This window comes from Geospiza fortis, unplaced genomic scaffold (assembly GCF_000277835.1).
Source record: "Geospiza fortis unplaced genomic scaffold, GeoFor_1.0 scaffold131, whole genome shotgun sequence".
Taxonomy (NCBI): domain Eukaryota; kingdom Metazoa; phylum Chordata; class Aves; order Passeriformes; family Thraupidae; genus Geospiza; species Geospiza fortis.
In genome coordinates, this window is record NW_005054391.1 from 48,434 (window position 1) to 67,874 (window position 19,441).

The 19,441-nt window shown below is 40.6% G+C and overlaps 1 protein-coding gene across 3 annotated transcripts in view; it reads right to left on the reverse strand.

Annotated features, from left to right (window-relative positions):
• Window positions 1-19,441, reverse strand: part of CMSS1 (cms1 ribosomal small subunit homolog) — a 223,505-nt gene that overhangs the window by 29,184 nt on the left and 174,880 nt on the right. The window contains exon 1 of one of the 3 annotated variants that reach the window (XM_031060800.1): window positions 4,016-4,108. The exons of the other annotated variants lie outside the window; for them this stretch is intronic. Within the exon in view, the coding sequence (XP_030916660.1) occupies window positions 4,016-4,025 (10 nt within the window). The 5' untranslated portion in view covers window positions 4,026-4,108. Of the gene's footprint in view, window positions 1-4,015; window positions 4,109-19,441 lie in introns of those variants that run through there. 3 annotated transcript variants of the gene reach the window in all.

The window sequence follows — 19,441 nt, forward strand, 5'->3', positions numbered from 1 at the left end:
GATAATTTAAATTAAAATCACTGTACATTCAAGCAAAAAAGAATAGGTCTTAATAGAATAATATCAAATTAATTTTCATTATACTCTGACATGATAAAAAAATGGTTTTTTTATTGTAGCCATGATATTTTCTGAAAAATCCTTTCCTTAGGATTTTTCTCCTGAGAAGCTGAGAGGCCTCAGGAACAAAATGTAAACAATGATTATCTGCTGCTGTGGAATGCAACAGGTGCATCTTTGATTGGGCTCATGTGGTTGTTTTTAATTAATGGCCAATCAGAGTCAGCTGTTTGGACTGTTTCGGTCAGTCACAAGCCTTTGTTATCATTCTTTTTCTATTCCTTGCTAGCCTTCTGATGTAATCCTTTCTTCTATTCTTTTAGTATAGTTTTAATATAATACAAATAATAAAATAATAAATCAGCCTTCTGAAACATGGAGTCAACATTCTTGTCTCTTCCCTCATCCTGGGACTCCTGCGAACGCCATCACATTTTATCACAGACATAACTATCTGCAATGCAAAAGATTTCCCACAACACATTTCTAACAATTACATCTCCCCTTTTTAAAACACTTTTACTTTAATATTCAAAACAGGTACTTACAAACTATTTTTTGACATGACTTGCTGACTGGGAGTGAATTAAGAGACAAAATACAGGGCATATCAGAGAATAAGACCGGAGGAAATCCTCTGTTGTATATATCTAAGCACAGGAGAATAAATTTTATATGATCAAGACTAGGCCCAGCTTGTAGTATAGCTACAACCTCGCCCTCCTCATAATTTGACTTTTTCATTGTTATATTTTGCCTATAAGACAGAAAGATGTTAGAAAAGCCACAGAAGATGACTGATCAGAGGTAAAAACTAGTAGACCACTCCCCTTCTAACAGGAATCAACTTTTACACCTGCTAGGTAAAGGTTGAATATCCCACTTATGCAGAGAGAACTCAGTATTCATTTAGTCACTGGAGTTTTAAAACCCATGGTTAGAAAGGACAAACATGAAGATTTGACATGACAGAAATATGACAGGTCCTTTTACTGTTTGCCATTCAATTTAATTTCTTCATTATGATCTTGCCAAAAAAAGAGCAACCAGAGACTTCAGCACAGGGTACAAATCATATAAATCAGTTCTGTTCTTTCTACCCTTCACCAATGGTATCATGAGTGAAGGCTGAGATAACATCCATAAGTCACTTCAGTCTACTCTTTTTCTTTTGTTCTCTCAAAAACTATCCTTCATGCTGAAACTTCCAATAATCTCCTTATAACAGCAAGTTTAATTCAAAAGCATATTTCTAGAGAGATGGGGAAGTGGGAAACTGTTTTGTTTAATCCTGTGCAGCAGTTTAAGCTCAAAACACTACGTTATCCAACTCTGAAAAGCAGAGGAACAGGGCAAGCCAGGATACAGCTGACCACATTGGAAACTGTCTGAGCCATTATGGTTCATAATCTCACCTTGTAAATGCTCTGTGGGATATTTAAACAACTACAAATGTCTAGGAATTTGGGGTTAATCAAAAGAAAAATCAGCTCACACATACTAGTTACAGAATGTTTAACTGTGTTGAGGGAGAATCCCATGAGCCTGGCTTGAAATAAGTCTCAACCCCAACACAGGCATCTGGGAGAGGAAACTGCCTGGGCTCTGGAAAAGCCAGACCAAACTCATTCCACAGGAAATGCTACCAAAGAAAGCTGGGCAGTTAAAAACTGTCAACAAATATGCAGAAAAGCCATTCAGAATCACAAGGAAAACACAGGAGCTCAGGAAAAGCTAGGCACAAACTAGGGCCCGACTCTCTATTGCATTTCCCTCTTCATGGTGCAGACAGAAAAATTAAAGTCATCCTAAAGAAAACTTGAGTGTATACAGCTGTCAAACCAAGCCCTTTCCATCCATCTTGATGAACACACACAACCACTTTTAAAGCCTTTTCCCCTACCTTCAGGAAGTTTGCATCACTGGGGTTGCTCATGCAACATTTAGAGCCCTGTACACATGAACAGTGCCACTCTATAAAAGCCTCCCCAAAGATTCACTCCCTGCCCAAAGCCAACCAGTGTACGAGCAAGAAATCACTCCTTCTCCACAATATTCCTATGGGAGAAGTGCATGGCCCAGTTCCTGCCAAAGTATGACTATGCCTGTGCTTTAACACCCACCAAGCACTGTGATTCCTTCTTTTTCTTAGATCCATCTATCATGTATGGAAGCTGCTGCTTGCTGCAGAGTGTGCAAAGCTGGTGAAAAAGAGGGTGAAAAGTATACTTACTACTCGTGCTGGGGAGGAGTATATATTCCCTCCTTTATCCTCATCACCTTCCTGGTCTGAACGAAGGGATCTGTGGTGAATTCAATATCCTGGCACTAGAGAGAGGGGTAGAATTGGCAGTGGCACTGTGGAGCTGGAACTGGTAGGGTTGGTGTGGCTCTCCTGAGGGTACCACCCTGGAGCACAGGCAGCACAATGCTACCCATGTTTAGTGATGTTGGTGACCTGTACATTTAGAATTTCACTACTTACACAGTGCTAATCAATGCACACCTATCTGGAGGTGGACTTGTTCCTTTTTCAGGTCCTCTCTTCAAAATCAAACACCAGCATTCTTCATTTGTTATAATATTGACTTCTGACAAACATTTATTCGTGTTAATGGGGAAGAAAAAGGTAAACTGGGAGGAAAGATGAACTTGGATAAATCCATAATACTTAATGGGTGGGGTCTAGCCTAAGTCTGACTATGACTGAGTTTCAGGCAGGAATGTAGCATGGTCCCAGATGTGATGTCTTCCTTAATACTGCCAGAGATTTGTGCTTTTTTACTGTTCTTTGTATTGGGAAGCAGCTGTGGCTCACAGCTGCAGTTCTTGCTGTGAGGGTAACACAGAGAGTCTGGCTGATGCTGTGCACTTCAAGTCTATAGATCATGATAAAATTACACAGTGGAACTTGCCAGAAATAGTAGGCTGCAATTAAAAGGATATATAGCACACTTCACAAAAATTTAACAGCAGAAATTATTGTTCACAGAGACATTGCTACTTTAATGACTACTGATACCATTCCCACTTTTTTGGCTCATGGATATTTTGCAGATGCACACATCTGTAGTATGCAGTTATCACAGTCCTGACTTTTCTCAGGTTTTCTCTGTACATGGAAAACTGCACGCATGCATATCATGCAGCATACACTCACATAGATGTCACCACCAAATAATATATCCCACTGAAGAACAACACTGCAAACAAATAAAGTCTTTTATCCCAGCTCTCCTACCCATCTTTACACACAAAATCAAAGTTGACATTTTGAGCTGCTCTGATTTCTGAGGCTTTTTTTATTTAGAAGCTTTCATATGACACAGAAGTATCAGGTCTCCATTTGACAGAGTATCAGGTTGACTCATATCAAGTTAAACTCTCCTTCAGGCTAAGAACAAAATACCCTGACATGTTGCCACACAGAGTTAAGAGTGGCAAATTCCCCAGATTATCACACATCTGTTGAAAACCAGTTCCCTAGCACAAGGGTTATGTTTCTATTCCTCTTATTCTTTGCTTCCTCCTCCTCTGCATATACTTCACATTTCCCTGAAGTTTGATCTCTGATATTGCAGCTTCTCATTCCCTTTTAAGCTATCCTAGCATCCCAAATGTATATAGTACTAGAATATTCATTTGTGGATTTAACTCACTTTTCCAAAAAGTCTTACTTATTATAAGAGCAAGTAAAAGGAGGGGTAATTTTTTATAGTGAGAAGCATTTAGGGCAATACTGCACACTCTGATGTGTTAAGGTTTTTGAGAGGAGGAGATGCATCGGGCTTGTCATCTATGTCAGTGCTCTCTATTTGAGACTAACAATTACAATGCAATCTCTCATCTGCACAGGACTTTTGTGAACTGACATGCACCTCATTTGTATAAATTATCAACTAAAGCACATTATGAGACAATCAGTTCTAACTACCGGGAAAATAAGAGCCCATACCTAAATTCATTTGCTGCAAGCAGATGGTGGATTGCTTTTCTGTCGCTTTATGCTGCAGTCCTGTTCCCTTAGATCTTCTCCACTAAGAGGGGGACATACCAGGAGGTCAGTTTTCTGACAAGGTCATCTGCCTTCAGAGTATGAAGAGAACTGCACAGAAAGTGGGTTGGGCTATATTTAGAGTTTGGTCCAACTCCGTGCCAAGGTCCCCCCCACTGTCTCTCTCTTGCAGCACTGTCTCAGGTTTATTCTTGCAGATTCTCAGCCCACAGAACACATGAGAATAGAAAAGTCGCTCTGAGCTATTGCTGGATCGAGGTTTTTTTGCAATTTGCTAAAAACAAGTGGATCGGCAGTTCAGATGAGAACTCCTTAAATCACTCACTCTTCCAGTCCTTATTTTTATTTAAGTGGCTTTTCCCTTTTCAGTTGAATAAAGGGAGGAAACTGCCTGGGATAGAGCAAAAAGACTCTCCTGAGCTAAGGTAAGGTTGCTTCATTTTTGTATTTGTAATTGTAACTACAGCTCAATTAATGATTTGGATCAGATATGCTTCTTCTGCTACACCAGTTTTGCATGTCAGTATTAAGGGTATTTTTGGATAATGAAATTTTCCATGTAAAAATATCAATTCTCATTATCACTGTCCATAAGAAATGGGAAAATAAAAGGGTATCAGCATGTATAATAGAATATATACTATCTGATTTTTACCTGCTTAAATTACTGTAAAAAGCACACAGCCATGCCAATAGACTGTATCATTCTGAAAATGAGAGAACCCCAAATGTGTGGCTATATGCACATGATTACATACACAGACATACATTTAGATGTGCTGAGTGATGTTTCAGCCACATTCTTTTGCACAATATAAGCAAGCATGGCAGCAAGTTTGTGATATAGGGCTTGCTGTGAATGGCACAGATATTAGTAAAAAAAAAAATTAATAAATGAACATGTGCTCAAATCCCTTTATAGTTCCAAAGCTGCTCAGCTCCAGAGTACAGGCAGTATTACAGATCATATTGTATTTGGTTTCCTTTCTACTGTATGCTATACACTGGTTCAGCATTGCTTCTCTTTTTAAAAACACATATGGCTCAACAATTTTCATCATTTTAAACTGTTGTGATTCTTAAGGGAAAAAACTTCTGGGCGGAATACATCATTGCATACCTGTCTGTTAGGAGATCCTAACACACTTCAGGTCACATGGCCACCATGACACTGTAGTGTGGATCCAACATGAGGAGAATGTTGTCATGTAAAGACACTCTGGAGCCATGGATTTAGCACTGGCACACACACATGCTTTCTAATGCAACATGACCTCAGCAAGACCACAGGAATGGTAATATGAAGAAATTGGGTAGGAAGGTCCATTTGATCCAAAGGTCCAGACACTGATGGGACAGCACCAACTCATATTGCACATCATAATCACCATGTAAAAGCCTTAGCAGAAGCAACTACACAAAGGCAGATGGATTCTGGATTAAAATTCAGCAAAGAGAAGTCACTGTGAGTTCAGCTAAGGTGACTGGGTGAATTCCTATACTTATTTCATGTTCTCTTTTCTTAATACAGCTGCTGATTAAACAATGCCATGCATGAGGCTATAAAACATTTTAAGTTGGCAAAAGTCTTATCTGCTGAAAAAACTTCTCATTTTGCTCACTCTTAACTATGTATAGGATCTTCTCATCCTTTGCTTCTGATTTTGCTTAGTAATTTATGCTTGGAGTCTTGAGTGTTAAGTTTATTTGACAGAAGTAATAAACACAATCCTTTTCACACAAAATACTTCCTAGCAATGCTAAGACTGTTTAATAAATGAAAATTATGGTAGCATGCCATGGAACCAACTTGGGCTGTGTTGCATGTGATAACTGATTCATCCAGAAGATTTATATTGCGAGAACTTGAAGAAGAGGCTGTTAAAGGAGGGTTACTGAAATACTGCAAATGCATTTATCAAGTTTATCAGCAAGTAAAAGTCATCGCAGTATAAAAGCATCTAGTGCAGTCTAAGATCTGAACAATCTTTTATAAATAGTAGTTTTACATTGACCGAAAAGGGGGAAAATACATCTTTATAAATTTTAAATGTTCATTTTAAATGTTTGCCTAATGAATCAACTTAGTTTTTGTGACACTTTGTGGTACTATTCTCCATTTGCACATGGGAAAATATTACTTACTCCCCCATCAATATTAAAGACATCAGGGATGTAGGGTTGGCGTAAAAAAAAGCATTAATGCTGTGACTGAGCTTCCTAATGCAGTGCTCCCAAACACCCCCTGGCAGATGGACAGGAACTGCTGTGTCAGTGGCAGACAGGACTGGCGTGTTTTGAAGGAAGGGTCATCACACCCTCCCCACAGGAGCTGAGCCTAAAATGTGTCTGTCACCCAAACTGGTGGGAGGTTTGTTGACATGGGGATGACAGGATGACAGCTTTGGAAAATGGCAGTAGGATGATGCAGATGGGCAAGGCATTACCACAAGAAGCTAGAAAGAAGCGCATCTGAGTGAACAGGCCTCATATTCTAAGGTAGACAAACCTCAGTCTGCTTCTAACCTCTTTCTGGAGCCAATCCTACTTGGTGAGTTCTTCCTCCTCCTATTCTCTCCTCATGAAATTCCATAAAAAAATTCCAGCACCATGAGCTAGCTTTGTCTTGCTTAGGCGGGGTCTCCAATGGACACAATATGTCCATTCTAGTGGAGACCAATACACAAGTGAAAAAAAAGTAAGAATAGTAAATGAAAAGGAGTAAATTTATTTTTTCTCCTCTCATGTAAGAAAGAAAGAAAGACAGAAACCCTTCATTTCTATTAGAGGGGCTGATGGGGCTGAAACCCACCTTCCTCCCTTGTGGTGGGAAGGCATGGCCATACATACTGAATGACATGTCCAAGGCTGGGGAGGAGGAGGAGGAGGAAGGGAAAGCTTGGCTGATGATGTGTGCTGCCAGCTGGCCAGGCAAAGCTCCAAGAGGACATTCACTCACCCCTAGCTTTGGCACTGTCCCTCTCAGCTGACAGGTGTAAGCAGGACCAGAGCCAGATGAGTAAATCCAAACAGTGCCAGGGGGACAAGTCCCACCAGCAGTCAGATCCCCTGCTCCACTCCCTGTATTTACCTTCTGCCTTGGGGTCTTCTGGTGCAACCAAACAACAAACAACCCTGGGTTTTTTTCTCCCTCCCTGTCAAGTTGACAAACAAGCTGGGATTCTGGGGAGAGTCAAAGCATACCTCAACAAAGACCTTTGAGATCCTGCCAGGTGCCATGGCAGCAATGCTACACAGCTCTGCAGTCAACCTGCAGGACCCAAGACTCACCTCCAGCCACCACCATCAATGCATAGCTGGTGCTGCAGCTGGCATCGAGGGAGGGACACCCAAAAGGAGCTTAGAGAGTGTGAGAAAGGTAAAACGAGCTTTTGGAGTCAGTCTGTGAGTACTTGGGTACAGCTCTGTGTGTATACCTGCATAAGGGAGGAACACAGAACTTGGTATGAAGACAGGGGCTACAACTGCTGAAGGAGATCTGCCTTAAATCCTGCACTGAAATTTTCCTTCATAACCTTTAGTGACTATTGCCACAACTTCTGAATATACTTTCCAGGAAGAGATGGATGATGATATGATTGGCATATCATCATCCACCCCTTCCTGGAAAGTATATTGTATATCCTATACTATGCTGTATAGGAAAGAGAGATACTTACAGACACAGAAAAATTCCAAAGCTTTAATTAAGCAAACAGTTAATTAAATAATTATAGTCATTCAACTAAGCAGTACTTTCCCCTGAGACTTACTTATAGTAAAGGACCGGGAAAGAAATCAAAGTTATACTCACAAGCAGGCACATAACCCCAGCCTTTGTCTGACCTGCTTTCACAAATCCATCTTTCAAAAATAGGAAGGAAAAAACCCCAACAGCACAATTTTTCCATAGGGCACCCTGCTGGTAGAGTGATACGTCTTTGCAGAAAACTGTCTGCACTGAGGAGAGGAACAGACTCATCATCTGCATTTTCTTTCAGTCCAATACAAGTGTTGGGACTGACAGAAAGATCTCCAGCACTGGTTTTCATGTTTTGCATTGCAGAATATCACTTTTAACTGTGGCAAATTAAGTGTTGACTACTCAAAGCGCAATAAATCTTTATGCTTACAACTAAGCACAGAGAGGCACAGCACAAGAAATACATGGGAGCACTGAGGTACTCTTCAGGTCTGCAGCACCACACTGCTTGGCAGCTGCAAATGCCAGCTCTAAATTCAGGAAAACTGCAGGCAGACCACAATCTGCTACACCCAGTGCCCTACTTCTCGCCCAGACAACTTTGTGGTCCTACTCAGTACAATTTTCTGGATCTCAGTCTTTACTTTGGTGATTATTCAGGATGGGTATACAACCCATTCACATGAGAAGATGAAGGTTGTCAACTTTAAAACAATTTCCAATGGCAATCCCACCGACATAGTGTGGCATTAAGCTATGCAGGAAGAAACTGTTAAAATTTGGATTATATAAAACAGACACAAATTTTTTATCTCCCATCACATAGGCTTAAGTTCTTTCAATTGCAGCAAATTCACAGTGACCACTACTGATGCTAAAATGCCACAGAAAGTAATCCAACAACACCTGAGCTCTTCTGTGTCAATCATCAGAGGGTGAAAGTGCACATACACAGCTGCAAAACAGTAAATTACAATTTTACATAAAATGAAACATAGTCCTCCTGTTAGAAGAAATCCTTGGAGGTGAACTTTCACACTTTCCACTCACAGCCAGCTTTCTAGCATACCAATCTGATCTGCAGGCATTCACTTCAACAGGAGAACAGACTCCAATCCCTAGCACAAATAACATTGCAAAAAAATAAAAATCACTATTTACAACATGGTTGTATTTTAGCACAGTCCTCATGCACTTTTCTTAATCACGAATAATATTGTGGGTGAATATAAGAATGAAGGAGGAAAAAAACCCTCTAAATGGATGTCAAATAATTGAGATAGTCTCCCTAAAGAAACAATGTAAAAATCATGTACAAAGTAGAGTAAAAATCGGCATTTTACACCATCTTTAAGAACACTCAATTTAAATAGCAAATGAGCAGCAGCCACTCTTCCTGTCACTGCATTTTCCTCTGCTAACACAAACTATAGAGATGTCACCCAGTCCGACTTGATGTATGTCTGCTCTGACAACACCTGCCTGAAAGAGGGGGACAGCAAGGAAGTCCCACTTGGGAAGAAAATGAGACTGTACAGGATGAGCTTGTCAGTATATGAGAAAAATGAAGGGTTGAGATGATGTGTCAGGGCTCGTGTGCTCGAGCACGTGCTGCTGCTGTGCAGTTCTTCTCACACAGCCAAGCCAAGAGGTTGCACATTCCTTGCTGCACATTCACCCACTCACCAGCACCAACCCACTTAGGAGGAGACACAACCAGGCTGGGATGGAGTTTCTCAACACAGACAAGTAGACACCAAGAGGTTGAAATTATATGACCTTTTTTGCAACTTGAGGGTCTTGAAAGGGGAAAAACAGAGCCTTTGTTCCCCCTCACATTAACTTTCATTTGACTTCCAGCTGTCTGAGGTGCAGACCATGAAGTCTAATTATAGGTTTATTGAGTCTTCCTAGAGATTGGCTCCTTACGTGGGCAAAGAATTTCACAAATCTCTTTGGGAGCCTGGATATTCCTCCATTTTAGATTTCCCTGTCGTAAACTTACAAGGTGGGTTTCTCATCAAGTTTGCTCCTTGACACTGAAACAAAAGGAAGAAATGCCAGGCTTCATCAAACAGTGCAGGGCATGGAGCAATCACTGCAGAAGGCACAGCTGGACTCTTCCCTGCTGTCCTCTCCTGTGACATGTCACTTAAATAGAGCTGCTAACATTGAAGACATTTTTATTATTAAAAGTACAAAGCTATGGCATGTACTAAGCAGTCAATATTCTATTTTACAATTGCATAGATGAGCTGTGTTTGCTTTGTGTAAATGTCCAAAGCATGTGGTCAGAGGAGGGAGTTCTAGAGGATTTATTTGGATGGAAGTCAGGCGCATGTATGTGCTTTGTTATACTAAAGAGAGTGGGAGTAGGCATTGATGCTTTGAGAGGGACTACTTAGCCTTTAGCAAACCACTAGCACTTCTTCCACCTCAGTTTGTCTTACTGAAAAAAAAAAAAGAAAAAAAAAAGGAGAAATATACCTTAATGGGGTTTGTTGGAGCCTAAATAACATATGTAAAGTTCTGTGGGATTCTGGAAGTGCTACAGGAAAACATAATAGTTGTTTCCTACATTCTGGCTGAAAAGACATGAAAGCATGAGTGTTTTTAAAAGTATTTTTGAGACTCCAAACCCATTGCATGCAGATCATTACTAGGAAGAACAAACTTGGGGGTCACACCATCGGAGACACACCTCAGTCAGATGCATTTTGATTCTGAGTTACAATCTCCAGGTTCCAGTACTGACAGCCACAATCAAAAGCTTCTTTGTCATGTCTTTGCTATTCAGCAGCTTTGGGGACAGTGCCCATGACATGACACAAGAGAAAGATAAGGGTGAGCCTTATCCAGAGGGTTTCACTACTGCATCCAGCTCAAGGACAAACTGCTGACAGACTCTGCAGAGCTGAGGCCAGAATATCCACAGGGTGGGAGAGACAGAAGCAGTGCTTTATCTAGGTCCTGAAGCCTAAGCTTGAGACAGCCTCATAAGGCAGATGTCCTCTGGTATCCTGTACAAATTCACACGATATGAGCTGTCCCTTTGAGACCCTGTTGGGAAATGCAGTCTCCACCTTGTTGATTTACTCCAGGACTGCTGATAAGGAAATCCCAGTGGAGCATAACACTACCCACAGCACAACAGGGATGAGATAGGCAGCACATCTGCAGAGGGAGATCAGTGCCTTAGCCAGAGTTACAGAAAACAGCAACTGTAAGATATTCCATGTCTTACAATATGGGAAACAGCGTAACTCTCACGTCAGAGATACTTTGTCTCTCACCGTTTGTCTTTGGGAGCAGAAAGCATGGCTATATACAATTAATGATATCAAACAGAGCCCAAGCATAGCAATAAAAAAATCCCAAACAATACATTAAGTACTGTCATGATCATTTTATCCTTTTGTTTTAAACTGAACTAATTACTTAGCTCAGCAATGGTCAGGACTGGAAGGCTACACCAGGATGGTAATGAAGGTATAACCCCGGGGAACAATTTTGATTATGGTGAAGGTTTCAGCTGACTACATTTTAATTAATCTGAGTAGTACAGCATTCTGAATCCCCAGATATCCCAGATCAACTTGGAGGCTAACATGACTCATTTTACAGCATACTTTAACATTGCTCTAATAAATTCTTCAACAGTTCTTTTAAGTCTCAGAGGTAATCTAATTTCTCTTCTATTTTTATTATAGAGGCTTTCAAAAGGCATTTCAACTATATATCATTAAAATCATGTGGCTGTAGAATGCCAAATATAGCATCAGAAACCAAATAACTCTTCATTACTTCTATTTGTTAAAAAGCACAAAGATATTCCTAGTTACAAAAGAAGGGTTTTTATTTGTATTGATAAAGCATTTTAAATTTAAAATGTCTGTATTATAATAAAGATGAGCCACAGTAGCATTTGGCTAAAAAGCTCAGCAGTGAACTAGCCTAATAATATGAGATAACATCACAAGATAAAAGCAGGATGTTCAGGGTTCAACACATGATGCAGTGTCATGCACATTTCTGTATAATCCAGGCTTAAGGAAGTCATGCTTAAAGTCTGACAAAACATGCACAGAAATACATGGCAAACAAAGAACCAGATCCCAAAATAAGCAAGTTTTGAGCTAATACATCATAAGACCCATAAGATGATGTCATTTATATATTTAAATTCAGAAAACACATAAATTTTCCTGTGCATTCTCCTCTGCATCATTAATTCACCACTGTTTTGCTAGTGTATGGAAATGAAAATGTTAAACTGCCCAGTATTCTCCCTGCTTCTACTGAGACACTGCAGACCCCAGTATCAGTTAAATGTGACCTGCAGAGGTGGCTGCACACCAGCAGCAGCATCCCCAGTGTCCCCATCCAGCAGCAGCACTGGGCAGAAGATAGCAGCAGCAGTAGATATCAAATCTTCCTCCAAGAGGGATGCAAAAATCAGGAAAAGATCCAGACAATGTGAAAGGACCAGGAAAACCCCTGAAGACAGTATTCAAGCAGAAAGGGCTAAAACCAAGAGAAGGGCAGCCAGCACAGACCACTGAAGCCAGTGGCAGTGGTGGCAGGAAAGTGAATGAGGGCAAGAGATGTGGAGCTCTAATTCTGAGGCAGAACACTTCTCCTTGTTTTCAAGTAGAAAATGTTTTGTTTTCTCCCTCTCCTCTTCTCACCAGGGTGAGCTGCTGCACTCCCTGCTCAGGGTCTGGGCAGCCATGGTTCCTTGGTCCCTGCTAGAGGCACTGTCACACAGGGGTGGAAGCACACTTGCTCCTGGCAGCTCCTACCCCTGTGAAGGGGTACCAAGTCCCTCCCTGCTACACCACCAGGCCAAATGCATCCCCAATTCTGCCAGCTGTTCATTGTTGTTACCTAAATCTTTCTAAAAGACAGGCACTGAAGAGGCTGGGGGAAGGAAAGAGAAGTAAATTCACATGTCCCTTAACCCCAGTGTACCCATAAAGCTGACAAAACCCAGCCCAATTAAAACAAAGCATGAATTAGATTAGTTTTGCAGGGTGGAACTGTTCTGTGCAGGATAAAAAAGCACATCTCACTTTTGTGCAGGAGCAATGAAGTAAATGTGATTTAAGAGAATGATAATAGATTTCCTTTGACAACAGGCAAGGTACAGACCTATGGCCACATCTCTAATAAGGCACTTAGTTCATTATTTTCTGTTTTCTTCTGCTAACCCAACAGTACCACAGATACTCTATTTTGCTGTTGTCATTACCCCAACAGTTACAGTAATAATTTGTTACAGTAATTAATCACAGAATTGGGTAAAGGTAATGGCATTCTCTGGAGCATGAAAAGTTATTCCAGGTTGGAAACCAGCCATTCACGCTTAGCAGTAATTGCGAAACCAATACTTGAAGAGCTTGGACTGCAAACCTCAAAAAGGAAAAAGCATCAAATTATTACTGCAGAACAGGGCATAAAACCTGCCTATTATATTTGGAGAGGCAGTCTCTGCACAGATTTGCAAGCCTCAGTAATTTTAATATTTTTTTCTGGGTTTTTTTTGTTTTGTTCACACTGGGCAACCAACTGAGTATTTAGTTCAGGTTTCAGAAGAGCTTGAGTGATGTATTTAACACCCACTGGGCCACCACTTACACAGTGTTCAAGCCAGCAGGAAAGGAACAGCTGCTATTGCTCTCCCTGCCTCAGGTTAAGCATCACCACTGGGAACCCTGTACCAGGAAAGTGTGAAAGTACCAGCACTTATATGCTGCAGCCTCAAGTGATCTAGAATTTCCCTCTTGATTTTCTGTTTTTCACTTTATGCCATGTCTTTTAATTGCATCCAAGGATGTGGAAAAGTAAATAATATGGTGCACTTCACCTTGGGCTGACCTTAAAAACTTCAACCTTGCTTCAAAACTGCAAGTTTGGGCAGATCATAGCCAGAACCTCAGAAGGGAGCCTAAAAGAGCTTGAGCCTACCAAGTTCTATCACTCCATGGCTCCGAACAATACTCTGGCTGACAAAAAAAAAGAGATAGGTCAAAAGCCTCCAACCTGTGTACAGCACAGAAAGTATTCAAGAGATCAAACAATTCTCAACTTCCAAATTGAAAATGGGAAGCAGAAGTGACTGCAGAGGATCTTAATTCAAAAAACTGCTGCTGTTCGGGTTTGTTGGTCAAGACTTGTGTTAGCATGTGTTTCATTAAGTACGCTTGTAGTCTGCTATACAAGGGTGAAAACAGTTCTTTCTGCTGTATTCTTGTGTTCAGCTGAGGAGTCATTTTTTCTAAGAGAGTTTTGAAGTGTACAGAGCCAGGAACTGGACATGATCACACATTCACAGATCTGTGTTGCATTCAACACAGTCTGCTCCAAGGTGTGAGCAACTGGCCTGCAGAAGGAACAGGAGTCAATCCCAGTGTGTCTCGGATGGTTCCCCTCACTCCTCTCAGGAGGCCCAACACAGGCAGCTGCTCCCCCTCATCAGGAGGGCTTGCTGTGGCATCCCAACAGATCAGGCTCCATTCCCCATCAATCTATACATTATTAATCTTATCTGGAGCAGACAGTGCTGACGCCCAGCTTCCTCAGTGTCTGGAGGAATACCAGCTGTCTTCAGTTCAGCACAAGGAAATTGAATCTCTTCATGTATCAAGAAGAAATATTTCTTAAGGATTTAGAATCCTTCTCCTCTCCTTTTCCCTGTGCACTACCAAAATAACTGCCTGTGATTCATATGCCACTCCATGGCTCTGCGCATCCAGGAGCAACTCACTCCTTTCTTCACCCTCTGCTTGCAAAATGACTGTGCCACTTTCTCTCACACAAGGACCTGGCCCCATCCATTGGAGGTCCATCCATTGGAGGTTTTTTTGGATGGGTTACACAAGGACTGTCTTTATCAGACCAACACGAGGAAATGCCCAGATTTTGCAGCCAGTGGAAGACAAGGCAGCACACCTCTCAGAGCACAGGAATGGACACTAAAGAAAACTATTGTACTCAACAACTCCTTAAAATGTACCTCTAAGAAGTCCTTCATGTTCTTTGTTCTAAGGTTCAACAATTTCCGTGGTTCTTTTCATCTGCTGTGGAGCATTACAGACAAGAGATACCACACACTTGCTAATGTTGTAAATAAAATAGTTCATTGCTACTGAAAGACAACCAAATTGAGAAACTACATCTAACCTTGAACTGAAGAGCAGGTTTATAAGGGGTAGCAGATAAGATTCATATTCATCAGCCCTTCTTAGAAGTGACCTTAAAGAATCTGATGGCAAATTACACACAAAAAAGGGGAAGAAATAGATTTTTACTGACTTACAGAGCTTTTGAAGTCTCTAACCATCTCAGAGACGTTCTCATGGTTGTGTGGACATGGCACAGACTGGTGCATTACAAAAACATGGTTCGATTAACTCCTTAAAATGGTAGATTAACTCCTTAAAATCCAAAGAGCACTAACTACTGTAGCTAATATTGCATCAGAAACTTGTTTCTTTGACCAGTTTTGAATTTCAGGCTGCAGTCCAGGAGTGAGTTGGTTTATGAACAGCCACATTAAGAGACACAAATCTTGCATATCTTATCCTCTCAACAAACTCAGGGGTCTCTACTGTGTTAACATTACATGTGAAGAAGCACTATTTTAAAACAAAAACATTTCACTCTGAGGTAAAAAGTTATTTCCAAACAGTTTTTGATCCCCTAAATCAAAGACACTTTCCTAGCAAGTGGGAGAGTTTCTACAAATCAAAAGATTACAATCAAGTGATGAAAGCAACCTGAAATGGCTCACAAGCAGACATTTTTAGTGTAGAAAGTGAAACACCATGTTCAGGTCTAATAAAAGCACATCAGATGTTGTTATGAAAAAGACACTAATTTGACCCACTGTTTCCCACAGGCTTACAGCACTAATAAATCCATGTTTGTGTCTTTAATCTGTAGAACTAATGACCAGTAAGAGTGCAGTAAGTGGTGATTAAAGCAATAGAAATGGCCCATTATACAGATGCTATTGCCATTGTGTGTGTGGTAAAGGAGTATTAAATCCAAAAATTGTGCTCATTTTGTGCAGTTGGGCTCTCCAATGAAAGCTGGATCTGGATCATGTTAGTGTAATAACATGTTCTCAAGTGCCATTTTATTTTTTAAATTGGTAATTATAATTAAACACTCTGGATGAATAGTATTACCCTCACCCACATACACCATCAAAACAAGATGTCAAATTTACTTTTCCTACAGCTTGAGTCTGGCAAAGCAAGTAATCTGTACTCTCAGGTACTATTTAGAAAGCAAGATCAGCAGATTGAGGCATTTACCTCCTCAAATATTGCACTTTTTATGTTGCCATACTTGCCACATAACTTCAGCCATGGCAAATAAAAATCTGTCATAAATCTGTGTTTGGCAGGGCTCTTTATGCCTCTTGGAGCAGGCTGATAAGTTTTGTACGCCCTGGTATGAAGTACTTGAAAAAAAATAAAGATTTCCAAGTAGAAAATTGAAACATGTTATACACCCATACTCAAATTCCACAAGGCAAACCTACTCACATAAATTTACCTGGCAAACATGCATGAAGGTGCTTTGACTGTTTATCATTGCAACAAAGGAAGACTGGATAAGCACTTATACCTCAACAAATTATCTTTAGCCTATGGGCTTCCCCACACTCATGTCTGGGTTTGACACTTACAGTCACCTATGTATTTCTACTAAGATACTTTCACTCAGCCTTCATCACAAGGCAATGACAATTAGTTCCCATTAACTGATTTCCAATTTACCAGAGGTCTTAAGAATCTGATGTCTCACATTCTAATGTAGAGTTGGAGCCAAGATCTGCCTGTTTATACTGGAAAAAGCAATTTAAATATACACTAGTAAGAGAGTTAGATTTTAATCATGTAAGACACAGTGTTTGTCCAAGCAAAAAGCACAAGAGGAATACACTAAAACCAAAAGAAAATAAACCCCCAAAACGTGGCTGTTGAAAGAAAATTATGGTTGCATCTCATGTTAAAAATGTTGATGTATGAGTTCAGAGTTGCTGCCAAGGTTATGGTCATTCTGAATACATACTGGTTGTTCAGCTTCTACCCACCAGATTTAAAGAATAAAACAACACACAGGTTTGCATAGATCCGATACTTCACGTAAAACTAAACAAGTTGTTTGCTTTTTTTGTTGTCTTGTTTTGTTAAAACCAACTACCATTCTGCATGTGTTTAGAAAAAGTCACATTTTTCAGGAGTCTTTTAATCAACCGTAGCAATTTATAAACCCATTTCAAAAATAAATATTTAGAGGTCATGTAAGCAATGAACTCAGAGAATGGCTGAGATCCAAGCATTGTGTAGACTGAATGACATGATCCTCCAGACATTTTTCTGCCCATGTGGTGCCATCAAAGAATTCTGGGGGGGGGTTTTGTTTTTTTTAAACATCATGACAAAAATTAGGAAGGAAATAGAGAGACATATGAGAACTGTGAAGTGAGACAGGAATAATGCAAGAGGGGTCACATCCCATCACTCAAACATGGGCCAGCAGAAGGGAAGGAATGAGATAAGAAAAATCAGAGCAGCAATGGCAGCCAGGTCTTTTCTTGGAAAGAGCTTAAGAACAAAATTAAAATCACACACAACCATCACATTTCTCTTCAGACCTCAGCTACTCTCTGTACTCTCCTCTTCTCACCAGTCTGGACATGACTTTTACCAGGAAACCATCTTCAGTTGCCCATTCGGACTGTGAGGTGCTTGAGGAAAGCCCTGAGGACTTGGCTGTCATACCAACATTAAATGTGGTTGGCAAAATACTCTGCTCCACTAATTACCTTTCTTCAATCAAAAAGCTTCCTGGGGGTGACCAAGGAGAAGGAGAAACAACACCTCACTGTTCATAAATTATTTGCCATTTCAGACCACTGGAAAACTCTAGAAAAGTGCTGCCTCTCCTTCAGTTTAAATACAAGCACAAGAGACTGAGGCACCTTGATTTTGACAGCCACACAAAAGATTCTTCTCTGGACTGGCCACCAACCATGCCAGGTCTCTGTAGCAATTTGCAGCAATATCCTTCATTGGATTACGCTGCTAAATTAGCTGCAGATGCTTCTGTAGTCAATCTTTCCTCAGCTGCATGCTTCAGAAAAAATGAACTGGAAAAGTCTGCTTCATCGGCTCGGTATCGGCCACAAAAAACTGCATGAAACCATGAAGTCAAGCTCAAACACCCCTGGAGAATTCTGGAGCATCACTGTCACATCTCGACTTTACAATTTCATCCACTCAGCTGAAAGGATGTTTAAAACCAACATTTCTGGGGACAAAGAAAATCCCATCTCATTCTTCTTTCATTACTGTAGTGTGGCTGAAACCTTCTGTTCTCAGGAAAGCCAAAAATAAATAAATGCTGGTATATGCAGGAAAGCTTTAGCCTCAGAAGTGGAATTTCTCACAAGAACTGCTGAGCAGCTGAAGACATAGGAAAGAACACTATTCCTTCTCTCAGCTAAAGCAATTGCTACGATGATTATATCATCTCCCTTCAAGGTTCATTTGCACAAAGGGAGGTGAGCCTATCAGTAAGTGACAGACTAAATTATGACACACCCATAAAACTCTCCTTCTGTAACTGCTGTACACCAGAGGATCATCATGAAAGCAGATCCCATACTCAAGGTGAAGGCCTTCCTGTAAACTCGAGCTCCATTTCAGACCCTGAGATGCTGTTTCTTAACAGCATGACATGAGCCATTGTGCTGACAGCCAGGCTGTTTCTGAGAAACGTCATTGCACTTCCATGCCTGACTCTTCTACTTTCTTAGGTTTACCTCCATATCTGAAAAGCTTGTTTGGTGCACCAACTCATCCTATATCATGAGCTAAAACCCTAAATGTTAAACCCTCAGTTCCTTATTTTGGGTTTAAGTCTGAGACTGAGAATCTAATAAAATCCAGGATACTCAAACCGTGTCCTGAAACTACAAAATACAGTCCTTTTCCCAGCACCTTCTGTATATGCACTGGAAAAAATACTACAAAGCTCATCAGAAGAAAAAGCCAACTTCTCTACAAGTGGAGTGAGATTTCAGAGGGCAGTCACAGTCTCTAGTGAAAACAGATATGCCAGAACACGGGAAGATGATTTTCCCCAAGTCACATGCCAAGTTAAATCACAACACCAAGAACAGTATGCAGATCTCACTGATGTGGTAAAACATCTGCAAGTCCATGTGTGGCTTTTCTGCTTATTTATGTGTCTCTACATCTCGTTATTTTTCCCATGCTGAATACTCAAGACCGAACTATGCTTCTCCCACACTTGGGAAGTGTTACATGGAACTGGTCATTATTTTCACAGAGTGAATTACCACCAGAGTGGGAAACATACCTTGGGATAGCCTTTGTTCATCTAAAATCCTCTGTCTTTATGCTTGCAGTTACCATATTTCCTTTAGGGTTACTGGAAATAGTACCATATTTCTCTCATTTCTGAAAACTCTTTGTGGTTAAATAGGGCAAATCCTCCCTGTCTCTTACTACTGGTTTCTCCAAGTGCCCACTGTTCTGAACTTGGGTTACAAGTTAGATCACAAAAGAAAAAGCCACCAAGTATCCCCTATTGTGTTGGTGGCACATAAAGAGAGGAACTCA